The sequence below is a fragment of the Myotis daubentonii genome, chromosome 10 (assembly GCF_963259705.1).
Source record: "Myotis daubentonii chromosome 10, mMyoDau2.1, whole genome shotgun sequence".
In the NCBI taxonomy this organism is placed as follows: Eukaryota; Metazoa; Chordata; class Mammalia; order Chiroptera; family Vespertilionidae; genus Myotis; species Myotis daubentonii.
Genome location: NC_081849.1, coordinates 31,581,214 through 31,607,931, shown reverse-complemented (window position 1 = coordinate 31,607,931; position 26,718 = coordinate 31,581,214). Strand labels below are relative to the sequence as shown.

The 26,718-nt window shown below is 38.1% G+C and overlaps 1 protein-coding gene and 1 long non-coding RNA gene across 10 annotated transcripts in view; both read right to left on the bottom strand.

Annotated features, from left to right (window-relative positions):
• LUC7L2 (LUC7 like 2, pre-mRNA splicing factor) overlaps nucleotides 1-26,400 on the bottom strand; it is a 63,383-nt gene extending 36,983 nt beyond the window's left edge. The window contains exons 1-4 of one of the 9 annotated variants that reach the window (XM_059711936.1): nucleotides 25,942-26,400; nucleotides 23,035-23,118; nucleotides 10,923-10,993; nucleotides 9,239-9,333 (exon numbers count right to left, since the gene is read on the bottom strand). In XM_059711936.1, the coding sequence (XP_059567919.1) occupies nucleotides 9,239-9,333; nucleotides 10,923-10,993; nucleotides 23,035-23,072 (204 nt within the window). In that variant the 5' untranslated portion in view covers nucleotides 23,073-23,118; nucleotides 25,942-26,400. Of the gene's footprint in view, nucleotides 1-4,646; nucleotides 4,810-9,238; nucleotides 9,334-10,922; nucleotides 10,994-13,490; nucleotides 13,558-23,034; nucleotides 23,119-25,941 lie in introns of those variants that run through there. The other 8 variants (XM_059711935.1, XM_059711940.1, XM_059711944.1 and 5 more) reach the window with 8 other exon arrangements.
• On the bottom strand, nucleotides 13,574-23,028 carry LOC132242825 (uncharacterized). The gene is made up of 3 exons (XR_009454723.1): nucleotides 22,842-23,028; nucleotides 15,360-15,484; nucleotides 13,574-14,704 (listed from the first exon to the last, which is right to left on the bottom strand). It is a non-coding gene; the product is annotated as an uncharacterized LOC132242825 (long non-coding RNA).
• Nucleotides 26,401-26,718: the final 318 nt, after the last annotated feature.

The following is a 26,718-nucleotide window of genomic DNA, read 5'->3' as shown; positions in this document are numbered from 1 at the left end:
ACAGTGGCCAAGACATGGAAAGAACCTAAAGGTCCTTCAACTAATTTTTGAATTTAAAAAAAAAATGGTACATATATACAATGAAATACTATTCAGCTATGAATGATAAAATACTGCCATTTGAGACAACATGGATGGATCTTGAGTATTATGCAAAGTGAAATAAGTCAGATGAAAAGAACCTGTCTTATCACTTTAACTCTGAGAAATTCACTTAATCTCCCTGAACACCTCTTTTCTCAAGTAATTCAGTTTCTCCCTTCCTCATATTTATAAAATTTCTTTTCCATCCAGATTCAGTGCTTGCTTCAAAGCCCAGCCCAAGAACATGAAAAAAGAAACCAACCTAGTATAATATAGGAAAAGCCTTGAAATAACAAAACCTGGATATGTTTGTTATGCCACTATTGCCTTAAAATAAAAATGAAGGTTTTTCTTTCTACATTACAATCCCAATGCTCAAAACAAGTCAAACATGAAGGGTGAAAAGGAATGGGACACATTGTGCATGCAGAAAGTAGTTCCTGCTTTTCTACGACTTCCCAAATTTTTAATTGCTTATTCCCAGGTATGTTCCAACCCAATTCCATTTTCCCCTGGGTAGATAAAGGAAAATAAAACTCTTCTACTTTTTAATAATAATTTTTAAAACAGCAGGAAACCACATGCACTGTTGGTAGAATGCAGATCAGTACAGCCACTGTGAAAACAGTAGAGAGTTTCCTCAAATAATTAAAAATGGAACTGCTTTATGACCCAGCAATTTCACTTCTGGGAATACATCCGAAGAAACTCAAAACACTAATTGGAAAGAATATATGCACCCTTATGTTCACTACAGAGTTATTTATAATAGCCAAGATTTAGAAGCAACCCAAGTACCCATCAGTAGATGAGTGGATAAAAGAACTATAATAAGTTTATAGATTGGAGCACTACTTGGCTATAAAAAGGAAATCTTACTTTTGCAACAGCATGGATAGACCAACCCAGAGAGTATTATGCTAAGTGAAATAAGCCAGTCAGAGAAAGACAAGTACTATATGATTTCACTTATATGTGAAATCTAATGAACAAAGTAAACTAAGAAACAAAATAGGAAAAAAAAAAAAAAAAGAATATAGCAGGAAATACTTTTTGTCATTCATTTCAAACCCTAGATATGCAAAGATCCTACCTACATAATAAAAGGCTAATATGCAAATAGACCAGAAGGCGGAACTGAACAACCAGTCACTATGACATGTGCTGACCACCAGGTGGCGCACACAGAACATGGCGGAGTCAGCAGCAGGCAGCAGAGTGTGAAACATGATGGGCGTCGGCCGGGGCGGGATGGTGGAGCAGGTGAGCAGGGGTGCCAGACCAAGGCAGGGAGCCGGTCATTGTTGTCAGAGCAAGCCTCTGGTAGTTACTGAAAATTCTTTGCTCCCGTGCACCGCAATCCCCCCAGTGCTCGCACCTGCTGCCAGCGCAGAAGCCACCACTCACACCTGCTGCCGGCGCGGGCCCCAATCGCTCAGTGCCGTCAGCGGTTGGATTTCAGGGGCTACACTGCTGTAGGCTCAGGCAATTTTGTACAGTAAGCCAGGCAGGTTTTAAATCTGTAGAGGAGAAAAGGCATTCATTCCAGGAAGAGGTAAAGGGGTAGGCAAAAGTGAGAAACACAGAGGGGAAGAAAGTAGTGAGATAACAAGGAATACAACAGTCTGGTTGAAAGAGAGGACCAAATGATTTATTCATTGAAAGGAGAGGTAGACTGGGCTAAGGGTTTTAGATTTTTGATCATATATGTACAATACTAAACCTCAAAAAATTTCTGTGTGGTAGCAACATATGGTAAGTTCATTCCAACTCAGGAATGACTATCTTCTTTTCTTCACATTTAGATCTCTTTAAGTATCATTTTATCAAGTTTTCTCCAACCACCCTACCAAAGTAGCTGCTAGCCCAGGGGTGGGCAAACTTTTTGACTCAAGGGCCACAATGGGTTCTTAAACTGGACCGGAGGGCCGAAACAAAAACATGGATGGAGTGTTTGTGTGAACTAATATAAATTCAAAGTAAACATCATTACATAAAAGGGTATGGTCTTTTTTTTTTTTTTTTTTTAGTTTTATTCATTTCAAACGGGTCGGATCCGGCCCGCGGGCCGTAGTTTGCCCACGGGTGTGCTAGCCCACTATCTCAAACAATCTAAATTACCCAGCTATGCTTTTTTTGTCATAACTAAAACCACATTATATCTTCTCACACTTGGTTGTGTATGTCTCACATGAGAATGTAAGCTCCCACCATTAAAGCAGAAACCTGTGTCCATTTTTGTATCCCCAGCCTACACATGGGACAGATTAGGTCTTGGAGAAGTACTTAAGTGAGTGAATAAATGAACGAATGAATGCTAATAGCACCAATCAGCTCCACTCCGAGAGAGATGAAAAAAATAAATCACTTCTTGAAGGGCAATTTTTTAATTTTTATTGTGAATTCTCTCTACTTTCTCCATCCAACCCTCATTAAACTGACATCTCAGGCTCACCCTTTTCTATTTCTTCCTCTTCTTAATTCCAGTATTACTTAAATTTCATTATCCTATACACTATTAAATTAATACCATAAAGAAGGAAGAACAAAAAAACTATCTAAATTTGGGAAATTTACAAATTATATTAACCAAGTCCATCAATATACATACCTATATTTTTGATATCACAGACCTAAAAAAGTTTATGGGATGATATAATTCAAAGTGCTATGCTGTATATAGGTCAAAGTAAAACACCAAATGTTTTTAAAAGATCCCCTAAAGAGTAAGAATCATCAAACTAGAGAGATTGTACAAGGACATTTGGTCTTGCCACCTGCACATCAGGGTACAACTCATCACATTAAAAAATATATATTTTCACCCCTGGATGGCATTGCTCAGTGGTTAGAGCATAGGCCTGTGCACCAAAGGGCATGTATCTGGGTTGCAGGTTCAATATCTCTCTCTGTCCCTCCCTCTCCCTTCCTCTCTGAAGATAAAATTTCAAAAAAGGAAGAAGAAAAACACACAAATGCTAGCAAAAACGTTCAGAATGATAGAAAAAGTTCTTTCTCAAGAGCATATGTACATCAGGCTGAAAAGTTCAGGGCATTAATGTACCAATTTGCCAACAATGCTCCAAACTACATTCAGGACTTGGCTTTTCAAGTTTAACAGTAGTTTTAATTATTCACTGGGAAGCTTTTAATGTGCCTCTGATTTTCTTGGCACCAAATGTGATGTTTTAAAAGATATGTTTTTTATTGATTTCAGAGAGGAAGGGAAAGGGAGAGACAGAAACATCAATGATGAGAGAGAATCATTGATTGGCTGCTTCCTGCATGCCCCCTACTGGGGACAGAGCCCACAACCAGGGCACGTGCCCTTGACTGGAATCAAAACTGGGACCCTTTGATCCCGTAGTCCAACGCTCTACCCACTGAGCCAAACCAGCTAGGGCCCAGATGTAATTTTGGTTTAGGCCATCTCTAAAAATGCTTGTTAAAGAATTACATATTTTTATAATAGACTGAGAAGAATAAACTAAAAATAACAAAATTGTTTAATATAAGAACATAATACACTTCAAAAGCCAAATCTTACAAAACCTGGGTTAACAGGCATTTTGCAAACTGGTAAACTCTAGAAATTGACTGTGACATAAATAAAACAAGCAAACAAACAAACATGTCAGTTATCTGGGCCAATGCTAAAAATACTTGTTAAAAAATACCAAAGTAGCCCTAACTGGTTTGGCTCAGTGGATAGAGCGTCAGCCTGCGGACTGAAGGGTCCCAGGTTCGATTCCGGTCAAGGGCATGTACCTTGGTGGCAGGCAAATCCCCAGTTGAGGGTGTGCAGGAGGCGGCTGATCGATGTTTCTCTCTCATCGATGTTTCTAACTCTCTATCCCCTCCCTTCCTCTCTGTAAAAAAAATCAATAAAATATATTAATAAATAAATAAATAAATAAATAAATAAATACCAAAGTAGCTCCGGTCAGTGTGGCTCGGTTGGAGTTTTATCCCATAAACCAAAGGTCCTGGGTTCGGTTCCCAGTTAGGGTTCATGCCTAGGTTGCATGTACTGCAGGCAACCTGTCAATGTTTCTTTGCACTATGATGTTTCTCTCTTTCTCTCTCTCTCTCTGTCCCTTCCTCTCTTTCTCTAAAATCAAAAAACATTTCCTTGGGTGAGGATTAAAAAAAAGAAAGAAAAAAGCCAAAGTAGCCCAAAACAAACTATTTCTGAGAGATAGTTTAAAACAGCGGTCACCAACCTTTTGGACCTCGCGGACCAGCAGTTGGCGACCGCTGGTTTAAAACATCTACAGACTAATTTTTCACATCTGCTTATGAAACTACTGCTGTCATATTTTGATAAGCAACTCAAATAAAACAAAGATACTCTCCAACTCCTTATCTGTTAAAAGGTTAACACACTGCCCACTAATAATGATCAATTACTGAAATTCAAATTTAGTTTTTGAAACAGATTTATTGAACATTCTAGTTTTGGGTGGATCAATTATTCATTCAACACAATGGAGGAACCCTTCTAGATGCTGGGGATATAACACTGAACAAAACAATGTCCCTGCCCTTATAATGAAACTTACATTCTAGTGGCTGGTTGAGAAAATTTTGTGCAGGTTTACTTCTTATCACTTATTCTGCTTCTCCATACTTTCATGGCTCTTTTACATATGTACTATGAAAGAGACTTCAGTAGTTTTAAAGTTCAGGTTTGTATGCACCCAAGTAACTGATTTTAGACCAGGCCTTAAAAGAAAGAGTTAGAGAAGCAATAAAGGAGTTTCAATTAGTAAAAATTGCACTTCAGATAAAACCCACAACCTACTGGGGCACCATAAAATCAACTCAGTCAGAATTTTTTGACAAAAACTCCCATCCAATCACTTCAAAAAGGCTGATAAAACTTTACTTTATCCCTGTCCTTGACTATTTCTCAATATCAGTTCTCTAAATTTAAATTCTATTTTTGAAAATTTATTTAGACAAAATTTCATGTAAATGTTATATATTTAAAATGTGCAAAATTCTAACTGAAATAGGAAAGACTGGCCTATCCCCATGTCCATGTAAACCCTCCAAAGACATTTCAGAAACATCTAAAAGTCACTGCCCTAGGTTATCAAAAATAATAGCAAAAAGCTTTTTAAAAAGTATTTAGATCCCGGCTGGCGTGGCTCAGTTGAGGGTTGACCCATGCACATTCGATTCCTGGTCAGGGCAAATGAGTGGGTTGCGGGCTCAATCCCCAGTGTGGGGCATGCAGGAGGCAGCTGATCAATGATTCTCATCATTGATGTTTCTCTCTCTCTCCCTTCCTCTCTGAAATCAATAAAAATATATTTTTTAAAGTATTTAGATTTAAATTACTCTTGAGATTCCTATGTTGCATAATAATTGATTCTTTAATTATGATATATCTGACTAGCACAATTTCTGAGCCTTAAATTTTTTCCCCATCTATGAAATCATGACCTTATGCAAGAAGACATGACAATCTGTCAATGCTAAAATTATACTATGATGAAGGCTATAATAAAATTAGTAATGGCCATTTCTGAACTTAGGACAGGCACACTATGAGTATACATTTTCATCTCCGCAGATCTTCGTTTCAAGCTTATGTTACTGTCTCCGCTTTAGATTTAATGCCTTCTGTAAATTACTACTATCACATATCTTTTCCCTAGATCACTAAGAACCAGATAGAAAGTTGTTTTGTTTTTAAAAGCTCTTTAATATACTTATCTTTCCTCAGGGAAGCTATGTAACAGAAACAATGTGTTGGGGGTGAAGAGGACAACTCTGCTTAGGTTTTTTGTTTTGCCTAAATCTGAAAGGGGATGAATAGAACAGGGAGAAACCAAGTGTGCAAGGGGAGAAAGAAAGAACTAAAACAAGAAAGTATTCTAGATGAATAGGGAAACAACCCAAGGCTTTGAAAAACAGTAAATTACTAAGATATAAGAGATGTTCATGCTTCTTCTAAAAATCACAATCCAAAGATATTTATATACACACAATTGTTTTGATTCTTTGCTCTACATTTTCCTCCTCTGAATAATTTATTAACTAAAGAATTAGTTATAATTCAGTATCAGATTAATAAAAGATAAAATGTTATAAGGGCATTTTCATCAAAGTGAATTCCAAAAGTATTCCATACTAATTGTCAGTTGAGTACATTTTTAGAAATCATACTCTCCATCTTCAAGTGCTTGATATAAACTTCAACCATTTACAATGAATAAAGCCAGATAATACATTTCTATGTATTCTGCTGTTAAATAACACAGAATATTGGTGAATCATATTCTGCTGCAAGTGAGAGGTCTGAGGAACATGGTCAAGAAAACTAAAGAGCAAACTTTAGTTAGACGGCAAAGAAAAAGCATTATGAACAGTTACAATTCAGTTCTTTTCATCCTCTAATACTAAAAAAACAACAATCCAAAACACACAGACATCTTCCACATAAAGAGGTATGAACTATGCCAGAAAAGCATTTGTTCTACAAGACTGGCTGGTCAAGAAGTCACAGCTCTGTAATTACAAACCATTTCTCTACATAGGAAGAACTGTTATAAATATACCCTTTTAGTAATAAGGGTCATGAGAATGTCACACTATGGATGGTTCTAAGTTCTCAAGGACACTACACTAGGACAATCCTGGAATTTCATAAAGTCCTATATACCAGTACTTAAAAATGTTTAAATTCTGAAAGGTTCACAACTATTAAAACCCGTCCTTCCATATAACAATACCTTCCCTATTACACTGACAAAAAGAAGATTATTTCTTGCCTAGAGTTTCCCTGGCAACTGCCTTTAGAAGGGCTTTCCTTAGTAACTGTTTTTCATGTATAATCCAAGATATCAATTTTAAGCTTCATCATTAAATTCTATACTGAGAAAAATATTACCAATTAATATAGTATTTTTCTATCAACTTTGAAATGCATTTTTCAGATGTCAAAATTTAAAAAAATGTGTATCTTATAAATACAACAGCAATAATTTTACAAGGAAATGTTTCATTTAACATACTCCCTACAAAATAGCAAACATGTTGAATAAGACTATACCTCAGAAAATTTGGGTTTGGTCCCAGTTTTACTTTAAAACAACAGAACGAAATGATTTTTAATAAGTCACCATCTCATCAAGGCCAACTATAGATTATATACCTCACAGAATTGTTTCAAGAAATAAATGGATACAATTACATTATGTGTACCTAAAATGTAAAGTACAACTGTGCTGTCACATTTTTATTAATGCCATACTTGAAAAATATAATATGCCAGAGTCTTGCTATGGTTGGGCTTTATTAAAAAAAGGAAGAAAAACAACACCTAAATTCTGCTACTTTGTTAATTTTGTCCTCAAAATTTAGTTGAAGTGATAATTTAGCCAGTAAATAAAATGATTTTAACTGTTAAATTTAACAGTATATGTGGAGAATCAAAGTACACTACAAATAATCATAGATTTCTTTTACAGCATAGAAAATATTTTAATTATGAAAATTCTGAAGAGTATACATGAGGGTTAGTTATCTGTTATAGTACAAACTCAAGTGCTCAGAAACTGGATTTCCTTCTTGTGGTATTATACTTTTTAAAAATTTAGTATTATACACATATTTTTAAATGTAGTCTCCTTTTTTCATTTTAACATAATATAGTTTCAATAGTCTTTCCTAATGGAAAAAGAAGTGCTTTCTAGATTGTATGCCTTGATATCTATCTGTTTGGGGCATTTAATTCTTCCTATTCACAAAGAAAACACTCATTTTGGATATCTTTAAGGGAACTCATCACTTCTGAAAATCAAAGTCAAGAGTCTTTCCTTCATGTCAGTCACTTCTGGCAAATGAGAAATAAAGTCAACTAAATGTTCAGCCCTTACTAGTCCTCCTCCACCATCATCAGATGCAGCCTAATAACAGGAGCTCTTGCAATGAGTAATCATTTCAAACAAATCCAAACCAAAGGGAATATAACCCTTTGTTCCATTTAAATAGGTCCATCATCATGTGGATTATCTTCCAAATTAAAATGATGATACTCTAAGATCAACCAACATCATTAGACATAGAATCTAAATTGAGCTTTATATTGAGTCAGCAATATAAAGGAATTTTTTAAGTGACACCACCACTTGCAATTAAGCTGTGTGATTTTAAGTATTTACTAATATATTTTCCCCACAATTATATCCACAATATAAATGCACACAAATTTTAACAAAAATATACGGTGTTTTGTATAAAAATGTACTCTGCTCAAAAGTAAGGACTATTTTTTAAATCACTTGTATTATTTCTGAACTAAAAGTGCAATTGCTGTTGAATTACTGTGTCTGAATTCCAAACAAGAAACACTTTTTTATTTTTTAATATTTCAATTAATTTCAGAGATAAAGGGAGAGGGAGATAGAAACATCAATGATGAGACAGAACCATTGATAAGCTGATAAGCTGCCTCCTGCACGTCCCTTTACTGGTAAATGAAGCCTGAAACACGGGCATGTGCCCTGACCGGAAATCAAATCGTGATCTCCTGATTCATAAGTCAATGCTCAACCACTGAGCCACACCAGCTGGGCAGAAATGCTTTTTGAAAAATTGCCAAGGAACAGAAAAAATTATAAAGCATAGTAATTAATTTTGAGGAATCCCATTCTTGCAGATTAAATCATCAACCTAAATAAATAAGGTATACAGATTCCTCATCTACCAGCAGTGGTTTTTGTTTTTAAAAAAATCATAGCATAGCCCCAGTTGGTTTGTCTCAGTAGATAGAGGGTCTGCCTGCAGACCAAAGGGTCCCAAGATTCGGTTCTGGTCAAGGGCTCGTACCTTGGTTGCAGGCTCCTCCCTGGCCCGGGCCCTGGTCAGGGCTCGTGCAGGAGGCAACCAACCAATGTTTTTCTCTCACATAGATGTTTCTCTCTGTCTTTCCCTCTCTCTTCTACTCTCCCTAAAAATCAATGAAAAAATATCCTCAGGTGAGGATTAACAAAACAAACAAAAAGTTTTTAAAAATTCATTGCATAATAATTAGACTAGGAATTAACTTTATCAGGTAGTAAAAAAAAAAAAGGAAAAATAAGATTAGTAGTTCATTTTTATAGTATAAAATTATCAGATATTAGATTTAATAAATACGTACAGTCCCAGAGAGGACATCATGGGGGCAACAGTTGAGAAGGTGACTCTTGCATACTCTGTCATCACTGAATTTGATTCGTTGACGAGTAGTATCTCCTGTAATATAGGAAAGTTAATAACATTCAAGGTTAGACAACTAGAAAATGTTTATTTTCTGAAAGCCCGATTATTGCTAGCTCTTAATGTGTGGCTACACACACACACATTTATAAATCAGCTCAAGAGGGATTAGTTCTTTATATAATATCTTATGAAAAAAACGATTTTAAACAACATGCAGTTGCAGTACGTGTACTGCAGATGTAATTTAAATAGTCAAAGTGGGAAAGCAATGCATTCTGTTAAAGTAATTCAGAAAAGCATAGGATTTAGAGCAGGAATGGACCTTAAGGATTATTGAGTCCAACTCCTTCACATTGCAGATGAGGAAACTGTGGCCTGGAGAGGTTAAGCGACTTGCAGTAGACCCACTAGGACAGTTCTACCAGTATACAACATTCCCTACTTGACACTAAGCATTGATTTCTTTTGTAATTATTTAATTAACTGAAAAACATAAAAAGTAATCTTGCAAATATTGCATACACACTGCGAATCCCCACTGAACCCCAGACGCCATTTCTTCCACTATTTTGTTCCAGCTGAAGTGTCTCCCTTTTGCTGCTGGGAGGAGTTAGAGAGGGTAGAATAACGTGTTTAAGAGTGTACAAACCTGGAAGAAGGACTTACACACCAGTCAAACAAAGGCACACTGCCTAAATGAAAAGTTAACTGTAATGCCTCCAAAGGCCCCACACCTCCAAGTTTTATGTAGCCTGTGCTATATATGGCCTAACATTTAAATTCTGTCTTCATATAGCACAATACACCTCCTAAGCAATAGAAGCATCCAACCTGCTAGTGATGCCTATCCACTAAAAAATTTACAAATTCTAAGGAACAAAAGGTAACTAACTACTCTAATAACAAAATATAGATGGCAGTTGTAATTTTTTTTTGCTTAGAACCTCTTTGGAAAAAGAAAAAACTCTTAATGACAATTCCTTTATGTAGAGTGGTAGCCCTAAAAAAATGTGTTTTTATTTTACCCTTCAATTGATATCATCATTGATGAATGAAAACCTACTGGTGAATTACTGAAGCGAGAACTGTTGGTACCAAAATAGATTGTAAACACATCTGTACTTCACATGATGCCTGAGGCACTCCAAAAACTTTCACCTAGGAAGTGATTCAATTATTTGAATTAATTTCTGTTTTTCACATGTGAATTACAAAAATGGTTAAAACTTTACCCCTTTTATGTGGTCTTATTTTGAAGAGTCAACTAACTAAAGTCAACTAAATACTGCCGTTTTTAGGTGGGGTAAGATTTTGTTCAAATTGTTTTAATGTGGTTAAAAATACTTAATTGTAAGTCTGATTTGTAAGCAGGAAATATGTATTTTTAAGAAGAGTAATTTATAGCTAAAATGATAGCTTCAGAGCAGTTCAACAATAGGTTTTCTAGAGGCTAGTCTCTAGTTAAAGAAGGTTATTTCCAACACCACAATGTGGAATAATTCATTTATTGTTCACGCCTGCTACTATAATAAAGGTAATTTTACTGATCCTTTTTTCCTTTTAAACACAACTGCTTTTGTTCCACATTCATTAACACATCTGAAAAGTTAGCAATAACTCACGGCTCGGCGAATGCGGGGCCTTTCTGACACTCCCTTGCAGATTGAAGTAGTCAGGCATAGATACATTGAACCTTTACAAATAAAACAAGGGGCCAGATTGTTCAGTTTGTATAGAATAGACTCTGCCAGCAATTTCAATACAGCATCTAGATGTACATGTTGATTGTAAAGATTCTTGTATATGAAAACAAAAGTGAACAAAATCAGGGTGTTTTTATTTTTTTAAATATTGACTTAACAAGTGTGCAATCTTAGAGAAGAATATACCCAACCATAGGTAAAAGTCCAAGGCTGGAGCTCTCGAAAGTGGTCTTTGGGCCAACTGGGGTTTTTAAAGATTTTTTAAAAGATCTATTTCATTCAGACTTTAGTGAGGGCCTTGCGCTCTTGTTAGAATGATACTATGATAAGCTCACAACAAAATGGCAATGCTTATTACAGGCTTTTTGCTTCTTGGCATGTAAAAAAAAATTTTTTTTTAATTTTAAATCTGCACCCAAATTATGCTAAGAAATTTACAGATGATATTTTAAGCTGAGGAAAAATAAAAATAAAAAAAACTTCCATAGCTAGAAGTCCCCTTGCTACATGTATCTACGCTTTTCAGTAATGCAATAGCAGTGTCGTTTCAGTGCTCTGTCAAAATAATGGCTAAAAGATTATAAACCAGGCCTTAAAATAAAATCAAGATTCAATAAGTTTTACCAATCAAACATTTCAAGTAGGGCGACTGTTTTTGCTTCAGAAATCACAACATTAAATCTAATACTAAGACATGTGCCCTGAAGACACAGCTGTCAGATAAAATATGAACAATTGCAAGTATCAATTTAGCAAACATCCCTGATGAGCTTTAAAAGAAATCAGTTTCTATAAACACCAAAAAGTATTTAAAATACCTTCTCATTGCATTTAAGTGATTGCTCTTTATACATTTGATAACTGTAGTAAACACAATATGCACAGCTATCAAAAATCAGCCTATACGTTATAGAAACTTTTAAAAACAAAATTATAAAATCCCTAGTAATTTGAGATACAGAAATACCCTGAGAGGGACTAGCAACTGAGTATCTGTTTATTGGTATTTTTAAAGTTTTACTTAAGAGACTTAAAACTTTTAAAAATAATTTGGCTATATTACCATGTCCATGAAGTACTTAATAAATTTGGGCATATGCCATAAAAGCATCCTTTGGCTAAAACCAACAAAAAAAATTTAAAATAAAAATACCAGTAATTTTAGTTTCTATCAAGATATCTGGCCCAAACCATATTTTTCAAAACTAGGTAAAACAGCGCCCATTTGGGGGGAAAAAAGGAGGGGAGGGGGAGACTACAATCAATAGAGAACAAATATGAATCAAATCTCCTTATAATGCAAGGAATTATTTTATGCATTCGATGTACTTTATCTTTGGGTGTTCTAGGAATATATTCATATAAAAATAACCTAAAGTAAGAAAAAACAATTACCCTGTTACACTATTATCGGATTGAAATCATAGAATCAAACCTATTAGTGAACACATCCTCTGTGGTAGACAATGGGGTTACAAAGAGGCATAGAAGACAAGCTCTGTACCCTCAAGGAGTCCATGATTTTGCTAAGAGAAACAGGACATTCAAATGAAGTAGCAAGTAATATATATACAATGTAGCCTGATCCAAGTGCCAAACTGATGTTTCAAGTACTTAGGAATTCTAAGACTAGAATGACCACCAAGGACTGGAGAGGTTAGGAAAGGCTTCATTTAAGGAGTAGCCAAATTTTAAAGAAAAAATAGGACTTTGACCAAAGGAAAAAGAAATAATTTTTTCCATTGTTCTCTTCAATCCAGATTTTGTGTGTAAACAAAGTGAAAAAATTAGAAGTTTAAAAATAATGGGGCAGAGATTAGGCCAAGTTATTTGCGTTAACAACAAAATGTCCTACCCATAACCACATGGATGTCTCTCTGTTCTATAAGCTCCACAATAATTCATTAGACTTTGTACATAACTACAATGTTAAGTTTTTAGAATTTAAATGGAAGCATCAAATTTTCTATTAATATTTCCTACCAGCAATTCAACCCCTTCATGAGTTTCATGAATTATAACCTTTATTTGGGAACACCTGAGTCACAGGTGTACAATAAAAACTGAAATGCATATTATTCCTCTTGGGGTCTCTAAGTAATGCAACAGAGCCTAAGTGGTACTGAGACAGTTTCACTCAGGGAATATGACCATTAAAAAGAAGGGTGCTGCCCAAACTATACTCAAATACTGCTATTCTCCAAATCCCCTTCAATCTGTTGGAAGAGAAATTTTTAAGCACACTGTAAATCTCAACACTGCCATTTTATGGTCCTGCCTTTTTCTGAAACTGACTTAGACTTAAACTGTAGTTAAAACCTTAGCCCAGATGGTATCTGATATCATTTTACATGGTGCATGCTATTTTCCCAATACCCACCCCCACCCTTCAATGCTACCCACCCTCTCCCTCCCATACAAACAATAATTCAAATCAACTTTCACAGATTTAGGTGCTATTTTAAAAACATCAAAATTTTACTTTACCCATTCTCTCCGATGCTCCCTGTATTTTTTTAAGCTGTGAGTGGATGACCATGCTATGTGATCAACAACTGTGAAGGCTAAGCAAAAGTGAACTGAGTTTAGTATTATAATTTCAAAAGAACCTTAAAGTTTGTAATATTTGACATACATAATGGTATGCAGATACCTTTATTTTACTGCATATTATCAGGCATTAATCGCAAGCAATTTATAAAAATAACTAATTAGTTGTACAGAATTTTGTACAGAATTAGCTTAAAGCTCAACTTAGGGAAAACAGAGGAGAAAACCCAATAGCACAGCACACAAAGCAAACAAAAACAACCCATTTATAAATGGGGGAAAGCCCTCCCATATTCACCCATGTGACGACCAAAGCTCTCCCCACAGGTACCCTCGTTAGGGGCCACATATCACTGTTGGCTTGGGACAGGATAGGCACATTCCCTCTAAAATAAAAGCCATACCTCTTCAGTGAAAGGAAAGCCAGAGCTAGAAAGAGAGATATATAACTAAATACTTAAAGCTTTTTGTTTCCCTGTGCCCTTGAGTCCTCAAATGCAGAGAAATGTTCCACCCTCTTATTACCATTTCTTCAAATATAAGCTACTGATCCACAAATTGGCCATGTAAAGACCCATGGCCAATTTATAGTCTAGGACAGGGCAGGGCAGAAGACCTCCCCTGTACTAGTAAATCATTATGTCTTCATGTGGAACCAAGGAAAGCAGGTGACTACTGCTGCACAGTGGCTATCATACTAAAGAACCAATTTTATTACTTTTGCACCCTTCTCAAATTTTCTCACCAACTCTACTAACTTCTCCCACCTACCTTTATTGTTCCTTTAGAATTCTACCTAAAACTCACCTAGAGGAACTCTTTTGGAATGAACCTAAAAAAGTACCCCATGTTCCCTTCTAAATAAACACACTGTTTAATTTACTTCATATCTATACAATTCAAAGTACATAATTCACTCATATAAAGACTCACTATGTCTTAACTTAAATTCATTATGTTTTGAAAACATTTAATATAATCCGATACACATCAAACTTTCACGAATATATTTATTCATAAGGAAAGGAAAGAAAGTGTACTCAACCAAAACTGACAGTGGGAAGAACCAGCTATGGCATTCTCATTCTTCCAAATAGCAAGTCACTTCTTTCTAACACAACTTACAATCATACCAAGGAGCAGCAGCTTTTCTTCCTCCAGAAAATTCAAAAGTAAGGGCACTATACAGTTCAGAAAGGCTATCCCGCTTAACACTTTTATATAGTCCTATAGGTTTATAATTACAAATACTAATAACACTTCCACCACAATACTATGACAAGCCCAACCTTTTAAAAAATGCAATGCCCACTGCAGAAGAAATGTGCAGAAAAAGTTCATTCTTGCTGAATATGATCATAGATTCATTAAAATAATTTCTTAAACCTACCAGCCTACTTGTCTATGAAAATCCAAATAACAAATTATAAGGAATGAGACTAGGAAACAGCCTTGGTAGGAGAAGGAGCTTATAGACTCTAAGAGCTAACAGAATACTAAAGTGGCTGTATCTCAAGGCTCTATTTCACCCCTTGCCACAACCTTCTCTTCTCTCATTATACAAAGCATAGAGTCTTGGCCACTGGCAGGAATTAATGCCATCACATTTCTAGGAGGATACATGCTTTAGAATACCTATCTACATATTTCTCCTCTTAGTTTTAAGAAATATATTAGAAATGGGTGAATAGATTCCTAAAAATTAAGTTCTAAAAGTGAATTATATAGAATTTGTCTTATGGATATATGTCATAAAGTCAGTAATTAAAAAGTTGCAGCCTGCTAAATTTTTATTTTGATACTTACTTGCAGAGCTGCAATTCTGATTCAGTAAAACTTGTACTCTGGATACCTGGTGTCTTCTATCATCCAGAACTTCCTATACACAAAATTAGAAGTAGCAAAAGCTGTATCTGGCTATGAAGAAATAGCTGAAAAGAACCAAGGAAAAAGTAATTGGCTGATTAAAAAGACAAGTTCTGCCCTGGCTGGTGTGGCTCAGTTGGTTGAGCGTTGCCCCATGCCCCAAAAGGTCGCCAGGTCAATTCCTAATCAGGGCATATGCCCAGGTTGTGGGCTCAGTCTCCAGTAGGGGTTTGTATGGGAGGCAAACAATCGATGTTTATTTCTCACGTCAATGTTTCTCTGTTTCTCTCTTTCTCTCTCTCTCTCTCTCTCTCTCTCTCTCTCTCTCTCTCTCTCTCTCTCTCGCGCGCGCGCGCCGCGCGCGCGCTTCATCTCTAAAAATCAATTGAAACACTTTTTTTAAAAGGACAAGTTCTCATTGGTTGATGATAACTACAAAAGCTAAGTAGAGCCTTACCAAATCTAAAAACTAATGACGAAAATAAAAAGGGAAAAAAAATGAGAATATCAAAAGACAGAAGTGACAGACAACTCAATGATGAAGAAAGTTAAAGTGGAAAACAGAAAATACCATGAAGGAGACTGAGCCTTACAACTACTGAAACATAGAAGAAATAATGTGTAAAATATACACAAAATAGGTTCCTCAAATTAAGTATTACAAATGAGTCCCTTACGTTTCCCTACACAGTCCCCTACACCATGTAGGGGAAAATACACGAAATAACATTTGGTCATTCTCATAAGTCTCTGAATTGTCTTTGTACTTTTTAAACAATTTTTTAAAATTAGACACCTATAATCAGTATCACAGAATTCATCACTTAAAAAAATAAACAAAACTATTCATGGGTAAAATTCTTCCCTCCCCACTAGACTTTCAGTCCTTCTAGGACTCAAGTCCTATGTCACTACTTTACTGCAGAGTCAAAAGACAACAGAAACAGCCGAACCGGTTTGGCTCAGTGGATGGAGCATCGGCCTGCGGACCGAAGGGTCCCGGGTTCGATTCCGGTCAAGGGCATGTACCTTGGTTGCAGGCACATCCCCAGTGGGGGGCGTGCAGGAGGCAGCTGATCGATCTCTCTCATTGATGTTTCTAACTTTCTATCCCTCTCCCTTCTTCTCTGTAAAAAATCAATAAAATATTAATAAAAAAAGACAACAGAAACAAATATGTCCATCATCTCTAAGAAAAGGAAAGGAAGAAATAACTAAAGCAACTCAGCAATCTGGTGATATTCAAGAAAGTTACTGCTGTAACCGGTTTGGCTCAGTGGATAGAGCGTCGGCCTGCGGACTGAAAGGTCCCAGGTTCGATTCCGGTCAAGGGCATGTACCTTGGTTGCGGGCACATCCCCAGTAGGAGGTGTGCAGGAGGCAGCTGATCGATGTTTCTCTCTCATCGATGTTTCTAACTCTCTATCTCTCTCCCTTCCTCTCTGTCAAAAATCAATAAAATATATTTTAAAAAAAAAAAAAAGAAAGTTACGATTCTATTCCTATTAGCAATTGTGATACCCTAAAACACACCAGATAACAAATATACAGAAGATCACGTCTGGGGAAGTATCCCCTCTAAGACTGAGGCAAATTAAGCTGTAACACAGTAACTTCTCAATTTACAAATACATGGTTTCTAGAATCTGAGGTGGATCAACTGTTTCCTAGTAAGTATGCCCTACTTTTTCCAGTCCATAATGCAGACTCACCACCACTTCACCCCTCTACCCCCGTTTCTAGTCCAGAGGTTATCTTTAATAAGCACCTTTCCCTATAACCAAGCACCTTTTCAATGTCCTACTATGGAGCAGGTTGGTGAAATCCTCCAGAACTGCTGACCACCACACCAAAACACTAATGGAAGGGTGACAAATCAAGCCAAGAAGTAATTTTACCCAAGAAGCCTAGATGGACCTATGAATTCCTACATCTCTCCATCTCACAGTGTGTATTTCCAGCCAGTCATTTCTCCTTAGGGGCGTCACTATATACAGTTCAAGCAACTTTCCTTTCACATGAATAACCAGTATTTTTCAAGTATGGGATTTGTCCAAAGAATGATTTTAGATGTTATTTGATTTCACCAATATGACGTTTTAAGCACCACTCAATCACTTGGCGGTGATCTATTATAAGTCAAGAAAAAAGCGTCCACTGGAGCTTAATAATGTGTTTAATACATCTAATAAGTTCTAACTTTCAGCATAGAGTATGTGACAACAGAGTCTAGTTATTTCTTATAACACCATGTTGTTTTCATTGTATTTATTTTTTCTGGGGCACAAACTTTAAAATTAACTTGAATTTTTAGAAAGTGAGTTGACATAAAGAGAAAATATTAAACAGGAAACAGGACAAAAATAGTAAAGGGGGCCCAGCTGATGTGGCTCAGTGGTTGAGGGTCGACCTATGAACCAGGAGGTCACAGTTCAATTCCCAGTCAGGGCATATGCCTGGGTTGTGGGCTTGAGGCCCAGTGTGGGGCATACAAGAGGCAGCCGATCAATGGTTTTCTCTCATCACTGATCTCTTTCTCTCTCTTCCTCTCTGAAATCAATAAAAATATATTTAAATAAATAGTAAAGGTGTTATTCTGTGTGACTAACATTTGGGAAAAATTTATCTAGAGTAAGGTTTCTCAAACTTTTAATGTGTACCAAAATCATAAGAAAGGCTTCTTAAAACAGATTGCTGGCTCCACCCCCAGAATTTCTGTAGGCCTGGGGCAGAATCACTAATTTTGGCTTTTAACAAGTTCCCAGGTGATTGTGGTCTGAGGATCACACATTGAGAATCACTGATCTAGAACAAAGCTTTTTCTTAAAGAGCAAGATAGCAAATTATTTTATGCTTGCAGTATGTCTATTGCGACTCAACTCTGCTGTGGTAAGGCAAAGAAGTCCCATACATTATGTACACAAATGGGCATGGTTGTATTCCAATAAAACTTTATTTACAAAAGCAGATGGGCCATAATGCCAGCCTTGATCTAAAACATACCCTCAAGTAAATGAAAAGAGTATATTGTGTAACCTAATAGTTGGACAGAATACAGCAGCAGTTAAACAACTAGATAGACTATAGAAGCATCCAATAAATATCCAACCTATTTTAATGAAAGGCAAAGCTTTGGAAAGTTTAACTTTGAAAGAGAAGACAGGTCTGCAGAAAACTGAAGTCTCAGGAAGATAAAAAACAATTTACCATGTTCAGGAGACAAGGCAAAAGACTCAATAAGGGCAGCTGGTTAAATTCTTTTCATGTTAGAATGCATGGATCAGTATCTAGAGTGGTTTGTTTCTTTGCTTGCTTTTGTGTGTGTCTGTGTTTAATATATTTTTATTGGTTTCAGAGAGGAAGGGAGAGGGAGAGATAGAAACATCAATGAAGAGAGAGAATCATTGATTGGCTGCCTCCTGCATGCCCCCTACTGGGGATTGAGCCCACAACCCTGGCATGTGCCCTGACAGAAAATCAAACTGTGATCTCCTGGTTCATAGGTTGACGCTCAACCACTGAGCTACACCGGCTGGGCCAGAATGATTTTTTTAGGAAAAAAATTTACAGACCCTCTTCTCTAGCCCATGTTAAATAGCAAATTATGACATTCAACTGACTGAGCTACATGTTACTTTATGATGGCAGCTCGACTTTTCAAAGTTGTAAGTTATTCAGTTAAAACAAAAACACTGAAGCTGTAGCCAATTTCAGAGTTTTTACAAGCTACATTTCTCTACAGCCTCAGTAAACTTACAAAATTATTAACTCATCTATTTTGGCCTTCCCTTCCAATTTCTACACTAGTGCTGCTACTGCACGAGACTTTAAACCAGTTGGGAAATGTCCGGACCACATAGGGCCAGAGAAATTATTTGGTTTGGCCCTGTCAAGGTATTGAGTTAATTAAATGTTTGACCAAATATGGCAGGCTAATTTTTAAGTTGATAATTTTGTATGGCCCTCAAATGATGTTATAAATATCCAAATGGGGAGGTGGGCGGGGCAGGAAGGGGCCAGGCTAGAAGGGGTCAATGGGGGAAAACAGGGGACATCTGTAATACTTTAAACAATAAACATTTAAAAAATGATTAGCCCTGGCTGGTTTGGCTTAGTGGATAGAGCATCGGCCTGCGGACTCAAAGGTCCCAGGTTCGATTCTGGTCGGGGGCATGTGCCTTGGTTGTGGGCACGTCCCCAGTGGGAGGTGTGCAGGAGGCAGCTGATCGATGTTTCTCTTTCATTGATGTTTCTAACTCTCTATTCCTCTCCCTTCCTCTCTGTAAAAAATCAATAAAACATATTTTTTAAAAAATGATTAAATATATATGTGTGTGTATGTGTGTGAATGTGTGTGTGTGTACACATATCCTCTATAATAAAACCCTAAATATGCAAATTGACCCAACAGTGGAATAATCGGTTGCTATGACGTTAGCTGACCACCAGGGGGCAGAAGCTCAATGCAGGAGCTGCCCTCTGGTGGTCAGTGCGCTCCCACAGGGGGAGTGCCACTCAGCCAGAAGCCTGGCTCACAGCTGGTGAGTGCAGCCACAGTGATAGGAGCCTCTCCTGCCTCTGCTGGAGGCAGGTAGTAAGGAGTGAGGGGTCCCGGGACTGCGAGAGAGATGTCTGACTGCTGGCTTAGGCCAGTGGGGTCCTGGACTGGGAGAGGGCGCAGGCTGGGCTGAGGGACTCTTCTCCCTCGCCGCCCCCCACCCCAGTGCACAAATTTCGTGCACTGGGCATCTAGTGTATATATATAATCTCCAACCCAGCCAGTGTGGCTCAGTGGTTGAGCTATGAACCAGTCGGGGCCCATGCCTGGGTTGTGGGCTCAATCCCCAGTGTGGCATGTGCAGGAGGCATCCAATTAATGATTCTCTATCATTAATGTTTCTATCTCTCCCTCTCCCCTCCTCTCTGAAATCAATAAAAATATAAATATACATATACATTTATATATATCCAAATGGCAAAAAAAAGGTTCCTTACCCCTGCTTTGAACCAAAAAGGCACAGAATGACTTTCCGCGGGTACTGAATCCACAAGGTACCTGTCAGAAATTTACTGAATCATTAAACCTAACCCTGATCCATGATACCTATTTGCCCTTGATTTCCTGCCACCCGTCTTGAATATGTAGCTCTCACTATCATTTATGCTTATTAGACATTTTACCCAAATGAAACCAAATCAGAGCATGTATTTGCTGCTTATTGAGCTTACGCAGTGACAGACAAAATGATTTTTCTTTGGTTTCAATTTTGTTAACTGAAGTAAAAGAATGTCTCAAAATCATAAGGTTTTCTTGACAAGGAGAGCTAAACAACTGTAAAGAATCCAAGGACAATGCAGGTTTATATGAGGTGATACTATTGTTTTCTGGGCTGTTCTGTAGATAGAAAAATTATTCAGAGTGCAAAATGCAAAATGAGTTAATAGTGTGTTTGTTTTTTTAAATAAATTCACTATGTGGGTGTCAACAAAACTTTCAGTATTTTGATATGCCTGGACCTCTGATTAAGTCAAATATTTACTAAAACTCTGTTTAACCTTTTTGTGTTTAAATACTGTTCAACCTAATGTCTGCTAAAATTTCTCATGCTGTTAAAGAATTTACAAGCTCTAGAGTAAGGGAACACCCCATTACTATTTTTTTAAATGTGTGCTTGTATAGTAAAGGCTATGCCTCCTTCACTTAAAATAAACAATTCAAATAGAAGAGAAGAATGGCTTACAACTGATCAAGAAATAAATGATTCATTATGTTAATGAAAAAAATTAAAACTAAATGCTCTCGATGTTGATGATAAGTCAAGGAACACAGATTACAGTAAACATGATTTTATGAAGAAAATCCACTGAAGAAAATACTGCTTCAATCCTTGATTAAATAATTTATTTTGCAGAAAGGCATCAATGTCATACTGTCCTATAGGTTCAACTGTTAGGTATCACTACTTCATATTAGGAACAAGTAAATGATTTTCTGAACTGTATTTTCCTGGTTACCGCCTAGGATGAATATCCTTTTAATTTTACATCCATAAACTACAACTACCGTACAATATAATGGATCAACAAAAATATTAAATTCTGCCTGGCCGGCATGGGTCAGTACGTAGTTGAGTATCGGTCTATGAACGAGGAGGTCACGGTTCAATTCCCCGTCAGGGCACATGCCCAGTTTGGGGGGTTTGATGACTGATGTGGAGCACACAGGAGGCAGCCTTGATGTTTCTCTCTCTCTCCCCCTTCCTCTCTGAAATCAACAAAAACATATATTAAAATTTTTTTTAATTCTGATTAATGTACTGTATTAACTGAGGAAGTACAGCATCATATGTTTAGGAAGATGACCCTCAAAAATAGCTAAAATTGGCAGGCTGATGTGGTTCAGTGCTTGAGAGTCAGCCTATGAACCAGAAGGTCACAGCTCAATTCCCAGTCAGGGCACATGCCCAGGTTTCTGGCTCAATCCCCAGTAGGTGGTGTGCAGGAGGAGGCTGATCAATGATTCTCTCTCATCACTAATGGTTTTCCCTTTCTCTCCCTCTCCCTTCATCTCTCTGAAATCAACAAAAACAAAAAAATACAGTATTTATTAGTAAAAATAAATTTTTAAAAATTGGCTAAAATTATCTGAAAGCTTTAACTTGCTCCTTATACTCCCTAACCATAATGGACAACCAATGATGTTACAAAATACTATTCTATATGCTACATACTATTAGTCTACTGGTTATTTTTCAGGGCAGATTTTCATTCCTCGGCTATTTTAACCTTTCAGAGATGATCTCTGATCCCATTTAAAGGTTATAGCAATTAAGAGGTATGAAATCCTCAAAACTACCTTCTATAACTTCCCTAGTTAATAAACTAAGAATGTTATCTAAATTCACACCCTCAAGTTTATTTAATTCCTATCCTTGTACCCTGCCAGGCCTGTCTGCAGTCAGAACCAGAGATTTAATCATAACTGAAAACTGTTTTTGTTGGCAAAAGGACTTTAGCTAAGGATCATCCTTGCAATTAACCCAACTCAGCACAAATGACCATAGTCTGTGTGAGGACACTGGGTTCCCCCAAGTGTCACATAGACAAGTCTCTAACTGCTGCTTGAATTTCCCTGGGCTGCTTTACTGCTCTGTTTTCAAATGGAATATGTTTAGGGAAAAATCAATTATCCCTCTCCCTTCTTTTAATGCTAACAACTAAAACAAAGATATTGATAAAATTTAACATATTTTACACTTCATATAAAATGATACTGATATATACCTACTTATGGCTCCTCCCTTCTAAAAAACTTTAAATATGTTTTTCCAACATTTTTTTTAGTGTAACATAGGAAATTGCTTGGTTTCCCAATTAACAAATTACAGATTTAACTTGAGGCAAAAAGGTTAAGTGACTTACCCAAGATTACAATTAGAGGTACAGCTGGGGCTAGAAACAAGGTCTCCTGAGTCTCAGCCCAGTGCTCTTTTCCTTAGCCCATGATGCCTTATCAGAAAAATCCAAATACAGTCAGACCCCCAGTTACATGGGTATGAGTTACACTGATTCACATATACAAACTTTATATAGTGTGACCAATGTTTCAACTCACGCGGTACCCTGCTTCCATTTATGCAGTATGCCAGGCATCGGCACGATTTTCAGTGGCACACAGGCGGTTGCCACCACCAGGGCCCTAGGCAAAATTGCAAAGAAGGCAAAGTTTGTCTTTGGCCCTCCCACCTCCCTTATACATTCCTCTCCCACCTCCTAGTCATCCCCCTGCCCAGCCTCCCAGCACCATCATGCTGCCCTGTGGTTGTGCAAAGCCCCCCACTGCCACCACTCACCCAGTACTGTCCTTTCTGGAAGTGCCCAGTGATCAAAAATTACCTCTCCATTTCCCTGCCACTAAAATTCCTATTCCTGAGGATTTCAGTGAAGTTTAGGTACTCTAAATGATTTAAATAATTCAAAATAAGGTACATTTAACAGACTTAAATCTCCAAGGAGTTTAAAAAGGAACTAATTAAAAAGATTTTGGGGAGGAGCAAAAGGAGTAAGTCTTTTATTGGAGGAGGGGGAGGTGCAAGGTAGTCTCAGGACACTAAAGGTTGAGGGAATTACTGCCACCTTGTGTCCCACTATCCTAGAAGACAGTGGTCTCTAGGATTAAAGTTTAAAAACAAAATTTTTTTTGAACAGGGCTGCCTTAAATACCTCCTACCTACCTTTTCCATCTCTCTCCCACCTCTTGGATCCCCAAATCCACCTCTTAGTGCCAAAGACAACCAACAGCAGTCCCTGTAAGCTGTTCCTGTGTCCAATACAAGGCTTCCCATTGTAGAATTTCAAATTACATGGTCTTATTGAAGAACATATCCATTTTCTCTATGCCTGAATAATTTAAGTTGACTATATGCTAAAAAAGAACAATCCTAATATTTAAAGGCCTTAAGTCATAAAACATGGAAACTCGTTAACTATCTGGTTTTCTGGTAAGAAGGAAAAGAATGTTCTGATTATTATCTTATACACATAAAAGAATTTCTGTATCTAAAAAACATTCTTTTCCTTGAAAATAGTATGTTTCTTGCTTCTGGCCCAACACAGCAGTGAATATTCAGTCATTTCAACTAAATAATATTGTGGACTCATAAACATGAATTCATTGGTAAATCCTTTTAGTCTGGAGGCCAAAAAAAAAAAAAAAAAAAATCCAGTAACACACAAAAAATAAAAATTTATTTGTATACAAAACAGAATGGATTTTAAGAAATCCCTGTTTCTGCTGACTACATACAATACACACATTTTTGGTTTAGCTTTGAATGCTACATTAGCTGCCTAGTTCGGAAATTTATCAGCTGATAGTAGAGTATTTTGATCCAACTACCCACCTAGTAAAATTAGAAAATTCAATCCATGCAGAAGGTACCAAAAATGGTATCCATCTAGGACTAAAAAGATCATGTAAATGACTTCTGCAATTTTAATACAAAGATTATTGTCAGCTAAAATCCTATTATTAAGCCACTTCACAATCCTGTCTTCATAATAAAAAAGGAGCAACGTTAAGACATGCTGCAGATATAAAATGACCATTCTTATCTAAAGGTGAAAAATGATAACAGGTAAGTTCTTCCAGTGGCATTTCAAATTAATGTTTATTTTCAAGGGTTTACTACACAAATAAAATTCATTTCCTTCCCAATCTTCCCCTCCACAGGTATGTTTGCCATCTACACCTATTTGTCTATGTGATCTACAAAGAAAAGTTCCCAATATGGGTTTTAATTAAAACTGAACTGTGAATACTGAAAAGCCATTCTTTAAATATGCATTGCCAAAAATATTTGAACTCAATAAATTTAAAAAACCTACTCACATATTTTGCTGCAAAGCACTCAAGAAGATAAGAGCGACTTAAAATTTTAAGTGTCCTTTCTCTTACATCAAGCAATAAAAATAACTTAAGAAAAAAAGCATTTCTTCAATGGTTAAGAAACTATTTACCAGGACAAGCAACATATGAAAATAAACAAGTGTTTTATTTCACTTTCAGAAATTAATGAACTACACCTTTCCTCCACAGTAGCATGGATTTGAGCTGAATTTGAAAGAGTACATTACTAATTATCATCAACAAAAAAGCAACAGCATTTCTTCTTATTTGGAAATTCTCTTTATGACAAAAAGATATCCAGCAATTAGTGGTTTTCTATACAAATTCTAACCTGAGTGCCTAAAAGAATCGTTTCCTTCAATTCTACCTCACTGGGCACCACATTCTCAAAATGGTTCTAGTTGGGGCACATGCAAGATGTGTCAAATTAACTGAACAAAGCCTCTATTAAATTGTCTAACAAAATGGAGGGCTTTCAGGGGAAGGAAAAACGGGCCATAATTTTTTTTTTTCCATAAAATGGGGCTAAGCACACCCACTGAAGAAGCCATGGTTTGGGTCAGATATTTTCGTAAGAATGGTTGTTTCTGAGGGGGTTGAGAGTGCATTTCTAGGACTGGGTTTTCAGCAAAGGTTTCCTCCGGACTCAGCTAAATGGGGGGGGGGGGGGGGGGGCGGTTCTCTCTGGATGCTCTGGAGGACGGCGGCGAGAGATGATCCCAAAACTCTGGGTTAGGGATTAGTGCAGGGGGCGGAGGCTCTAGCGGTCCGCAGGTACCTAATTCGACCACAAAATGGGCCGCCCTACTACGCAAGAGAGACGTGGGCTCTCCAGTCCCAGCCAAGTCAACACTGAAGGCTCAAACTCTCCCCCTTCAGGCTCCAGGCCCCGCCTAAGCCCATTGGCAGCAGTTCCCGCCAATCCGCTCGGACACCGCCCCCCCAGCCCGACTGCCCAGCCCTGATTGGATGGGAGCGGAGCCGGGACCTCGTGTTACCAATCTGGGAGCCCCTTACTCAGCCACACACACAAGCCCAGGTGCGCCCGCCGAGCCCCTTCTCCTCGCCTTTCCCGTCCCCTCCCCCACCCCCAGGGCACTGGCAGAGACTTACCGTCCCGGGAGGTGCCCATCAACTGGTCCAGCATCGCGCGCATCTGGGCCTGCGCCGACATGGCGGCGGCGTAGCGGGCGGGTGGACAGGCGGGGGTGGGGCGCAGACCGGGCCCTTTCGGGAGGGGGGGGACAAGGGGAAGGGCTGAGGGAAGGTGAGACGCTCTCTGGTTGCCGCCGCCGCCGCCGCCACCTCGAGGCGTGCGGGAAAGGAGCCGGAGGATTTACAGCGGAGTCCGGGCTGCGCTCCTGACGACCACGCGCACGCGGAAGACAGAGCCCCACGCAAATGACCCTCGTCCCCTCAATCTCTGTCCAAGTCCTGAGACAGAAGCGATAAGGGCTAAGCAAGCTCTCGCCTTCAACACCGCCACCCGCCAGCAGCCGTCAGCCCCCCCTTCAAGCTCTGACGCCGCTCGCCACCGCCGTCGCTGCGACGTGAGCGCGCACGCTGCTCGCGCTCAGTCGTTTTCTGCGGGTCTCCACCAACCGGCGTCCAACTGTATTTGCTCCGCCCGCCCCGCCCAGGAAGGGTTCCGCCCTAACGGCTCTCGTGCGCGTACACGCCAGTTCTCCCGCCGCCTTCCTCCCAGATATCGCGAGACTCCGGTGCTTGCCCCAGACCCTCGGGTTGCGTTCGCCTGAGGCGCCAAATCTCACGTTCCCGGCTGCAGGTCGGAACCGGGCAGCGCCGCACCTTCGGCTGGCGACCCAGACCCAAATCAAATGTCAGAGGGTTAGCCCGAGTCCAGAGTGAGTGGAGGCCTGGCGGGTCGGT